The following is a 4719-nucleotide window of genomic DNA, read 5'->3' as shown; positions in this document are numbered from 1 at the left end:
TATGAGGAGCTTAAGCATGCTTCTGCAAAGCTACAAAAAAAAGAAAAGCATCACTTTCTCCATTTCTGACTCAAAGAAAGCATTTCAACCCTACCTTACCTACTCTGACAGGTGTGGGAAACAATTTCAAGGTAAAAAAAGAAAGAAGTTGGCTGATATTTCTAACATAATGAAAATTAATGGAACTCCTTCAAAATAATGGTTTAATTTTATCCTAATGCATATTTAAGACAGCCATGATAGACCAGTCTTTTACAAGGTGTAATTATGTTTTAGAGAAGCAGACGCAGTAGGGTTTAATCTTTGACATCCAAATGTAATGGACAATGGTTTACACATCAGGGGACTTAGGGTTTTTAACTTGAGCTTTAACTGGTGACAGCCAGTTAGCACAACTATCAGCTTAGAAAACGGCTCTTCTATCCTTGAAGTGATTAGACTTAAAAAGGCACTTCCAGTATCATCTGATGGTTAACAATTTATGAGATTTTTTTCCCTCTGAAAACAGGCACCACCTGTATCATAATTTTTTAAAACTTTACATGCAACTGCAATAACAAATAGGAACCTACATACCTAGAACTATCAAATTAGAATAAGTTATTCAAGTATCCAAAGATCTCAATTCCTACAGAAACAAAAGCACTATCTTTCACTAGTAAGGCAACTATTTGCACCAAAAACAATTAAATTGGGAAGGGACAGTGGTTTGCAACACAATTAAGAGTTGCAAAGCAAATAGTTGTTTCTTCCCAGCCCTTTCATCTAATTTTAATACCTTAACATTAACTTTTATTTCCCTAATACACTACAATAAGTACATGTGGTTGAGAAGACACCTATCACCTCAACCCACCGATTCTTTCACATGCAAATAATCGAGTCAGGTCCTTTCTGGCTGAGAATGCTATTTTCCCTAAAAAACTGAACTTCCTTAACTCACCTGTCAAAATAAGTCACTAAACCTTGCTGGAAAGCCTAATGGACCCAAACACAACATTTTAAGGGGGCCCGCGGTGCTAGTTTCGGATTTGTTGCACCGAAGGGCCTGTAGCGACTTCTGAAGCCTGAGCTCGAGTACCAAGTCCTCCCTTCCCCCTCCGGCCCCGCATCCAGCCCTCCTCCCCGGCCTCGGCTGGTACCTGGTAAGGCTGCGAGTCCCCCCTCCGGTCGTGACAGCTGAAAAACAGGAAGAGAGTCGGCGACATGAAGCATCTCGAGGAGAAGGAAGAAAACGGGTGCCCCCCCCCCCCCGGACCCCTCCCCGCAGGAGACCTACCGAAGGAGCCGGCGGTGAGCCCGCACACGCACACTCGCCCTTTTAAAAGCGGTGACGAGGGCCAAACGCCGCGAACCGGCCCGGCGCTCCCTCCACACTCCCTCCGGCCTCGCCGGCTCGCGCGGCCGCGCCTCCTCCCCGGCCCGATCCGGAGCAGGGTTAACAACAAAAATGGCGGCCCAGCCAGCAGCAGATAAGGAGGAACAGCCCCCCCCCCCCCCCGCCGCCACCCCCGCCTCCGCCGCGGCCCAGACTGAAACGAAAAGCCAATTTACCCATCACTGAGTCTCTGCTGTTTCCTCGCATACATTACCATCAATGCACGACCTGTGAGTGTGTGTCGGGGGAGGGGGGAAGCAGCCGCGAGAGGCGGGCGGGCGGCAGCACCGGCACCAGAGTCCGGCGCGCCCTAGGCGACTCTCTGCACCTCCCCGTTACTGGCGCCGGCGCTCCCGGGCCATCTCCCTCCGACAACACCACGCTCACTCTCAGCCCGGGGAGAGGCGCCACCTACACGGCGGAAGCGGCAAACCGGGGGGAGGGGGGCAACAAGACGCGTCCTGCACAGCCCCGCGGAGAGCGACTGCCTCCTCCGCCTTCACCTCCTCTTGCTCCGCCGCCTCTTGCCCTCCTCTCCCCCTGCCGCCGCCTTTCCCTTCTCCTTCGCCTGCCGCCGCCACCGGTGCCGCCGCTGCCGCTCCACCAACTACATCCGGGCAACTCCGAGGCTGCGGCCTTCGGCAAACCTCGGCAGTTTCCGCCGCGCCCCTCCTCTGCCGCCCTCAGCCCTCCTCCCTTCCCCGCGCAGTTCCGGAAGGCCGCCTTCGGCAAACCTCGGCTCGCTCGGGTTTTCCTCTTCCTCTGAGGCCTGGCTCGCCGCCTGGAGAGCTCTCAGTTCTTTCCGGTTGCCGCTGCTTTTCCTCACGCTCACGTCCGGCCCCTGCTCTTCCAGCTTAAGGAGAGTCCTGCCTGGGGACCCGCTTGAGGCTGGTTCCGGAGGCCCCGGGGTGCGTGGGGAGGGAGCCGTCTTCGGAAGGAGGACGGTGGGGCGCGAGAGAAGCCATCTCGGACTAAGTACGGGAGGCTGGGCTACTGCGCGTGCGCCGAGACGGGGGCGGAGGAGGGGGGAGGGCGCCCTGGAGGAGCGCTCGGGCCGCCGGTTCCCGCCCCTCCGGGCTGGGCGGGGTGGTCGCCAAGCCCTCGGTGGGCGACGGGCGGACTGTGACCCCGGAGCTTCCTCAGCGAGCCGCGACGGGAGCTGCCCTCGGGGTGGTGGGCAGCGCGCGACCTCTCCCTTGGGCCCTGTGCCCCGGAACCGGACCTGGGCACCCGCCTCAAACCGGATGCTTAGCGCGCCGCCGGCCTGCGCCGGGGCCGGGGCCCGCTTGGAGCTCCGCGCCGCTGGTTAGAAGTAAGTCACATCCTCAGAAGCGAGCTTTCCAAGTGAGGAGCGACAGAGGTGGAGGATTTAGGGCTATTGTGCGGAAGACGACATGGCCGCGTGCCTGCGAGATGTAAGGCGGGTGTTCTGAGACGGAGCAGGAGCCGCCGCTGGGGCAGTAAATTAAAACGTGGATGAGCCTGGAGCTTTAGGGGAGAAAAGTGTTGAGCCCAATCATCCTTGGTTAAGGTTTTTCAGCCCCAGCCGTGCCCAATCCACCCTTTTCTTTATTCCCATTTTTCCTAGGTCATTTGGAGGTTCAGGGTGTGAATCAAAGCGTAGGTTGGGTTAAATGAAATTGTTACAAATTGAATTTTACAGATTGTTACAGGCACAATAGCAACACTGGCAACGCTATAGGGAGGGGAAAAGTCAAGTATACTAAAAAGTTAAGCTTTATTTGAGGGTGGTGATATTCAGGTGATTTTTTTCTGCTCTTAAACTCCTTTTGCAACTGTAATTTAAAAAAGGATTGTCAGCCCTCCCAGTGTGGCTCAGTGTTGGAGCATGACCTATGAACCCGAGGTCGTGCCTGGGTGGCGGCCTTGATCCCCGGTAGGGGGCGTTCAGGAGGCAGCCAATCAATGATTCTCTCATGTTTCTGTCACTCACCCTGTCTCCTTGCCTCTCTGGAATCAATAAAAAAATACTGTTTTAAAAAGAATTGTAATACACATGAAGTAAATATACAACTATTTTCATAGAAGAAAAAAGCAAGATAGTAAACAAATCAGAGGAAACAAGACCCCTCCAAAAAACAATATAAAAAAGTAACTGATTTATTTGGGTTCCAACAAGTTACATTATTGCAGGACCTAATGAAGAGATAGAATGAGATCACAATGTATTGAATAAGATACATAACTTTGTCACATCCACCAGCCAAATGTTAAGATAATTACTGTTTGTGAGTATTAGTAAAAGCCTACTTAATGCCCACTTAAGCTGTCAGTAAAGAAAAAACTGCCAATGACTGAAATGAGAAAAACAAAGAGTCTTACGTGTAATTTTTAACAAATACATTGAAGACAGGAGAGGAGATTATAGGAGCATAAAAAGTAATGTATATATAAACCTTATGCAGAAACTTTTTGAAAACTGGCAGCAAAATGTGTTTCTTGTTTGATAATCAGATGTCTGCTGGCATTGATACATACCATTTGATCAAAAGCAACAAAACTGGGCTGAGCTATGGAGGCAACAGTTCCTCATTATTCACAGATTCTCTGTTTGCGAGTTCAACTACTCACTAACATTTGTTTGGAAACCCAAAATCAATACATGCAGCATTCATAGACGTGTGCAGAGTGGCAAAAAATTTAACTTGCCTGACACATTTTCAGATGAGGTTGCACAAGGCTACACAGCCTTATTGTTTCACCTCATACTGAAAACAAATGTGCTTTTTACAATATATATAGTGCCATGTTTTTCACATTTTTTTGTGCTTTTTATTGGTGATTTTGTTGTTTTAAATGCCCCTCCACCCCTTCAGCATAGTGCTAAAGTGATGTCTGGTATTCATTCCTAAACACAGGAAGGCTGTGTGTGCTGTGCCTTGTGGAGAAAACACATCTTAGATAAGCTCCCTTCAGTGCTTACTAGTGCTCTTAACAATGAATTCAATGTTAACAAATCAACAATATATGTTAAATAAGCTGTCTAAGCAGAAACACATAAAACAAGATTATGTACTAATTGATTGATAAAAATGTGATTAGAGTCAGGTAACTAATCCTGTATTTCCCCTAAGAGCAATTCAGTTTCTATTGTGGCTTTATAGAATACTAGAGGCCCGGTGCACAAAATTTGTGCATGGGGTGGGTAGGGGTCCCCTTAGCCCAGCCTGCACCCTCTCTAATCCAGGTCACCTTGGGGGATGTCAGGGTCCCTCAGCCCGGCCTGTGACAAACCGGGACCGCTGGCTCCTCGGGAGATAACGACCTGCTGGCTTAGGCCTGCTCTGAGTGCAGAGGGCAGGCTCAATCCCTAGGTGCAG

General features: G+C 50.2%; 1 protein-coding gene across 10 annotated transcripts in view; it reads right to left on the bottom strand.

The window, feature by feature from the left end:
- Window positions 1-2351, bottom strand: part of WAC (WW domain containing adaptor with coiled-coil) — a 93638-nt gene extending 91287 nt beyond the window's left edge. For 2 of the 10 annotated variants that reach the window (XM_023752182.1, XM_023752183.1), the window contains exons 1-2: window positions 2113-2351; window positions 1143-1179 (exon numbers count right to left, since the gene is read on the bottom strand). Coding sequence is in view for 7 of the 10 variants with exons in the window: in XM_023752185.1 (XP_023607953.1) it covers window positions 1143-1179; window positions 1555-1595 (78 nt within the window). In the remaining 3 variants the exon portion in view is untranslated. Of the gene's footprint in view, window positions 1-1142; window positions 1180-1279; window positions 1396-1554; window positions 2004-2112 lie in introns of those variants that run through there. The other 8 variants (XM_023752180.1, XM_023752181.1, XM_006086638.3 and 5 more) reach the window with 5 other exon arrangements.
- Between the last annotated feature and the right edge of the window lie 2368 nt (window positions 2352-4719).

The sequence above is a fragment of the Myotis lucifugus genome, unplaced genomic scaffold (assembly GCF_000147115.1).
Source record: "Myotis lucifugus unplaced genomic scaffold, Myoluc2.0 scaffold_29, whole genome shotgun sequence".
Lineage (NCBI taxonomy): Eukaryota > Metazoa > Chordata > Mammalia > Chiroptera > Vespertilionidae > Myotis > Myotis lucifugus.
The sequence above is the reverse complement of the archived record's forward strand: the minus strand, read 5'-3'. Positions and strand labels throughout refer to the sequence as shown.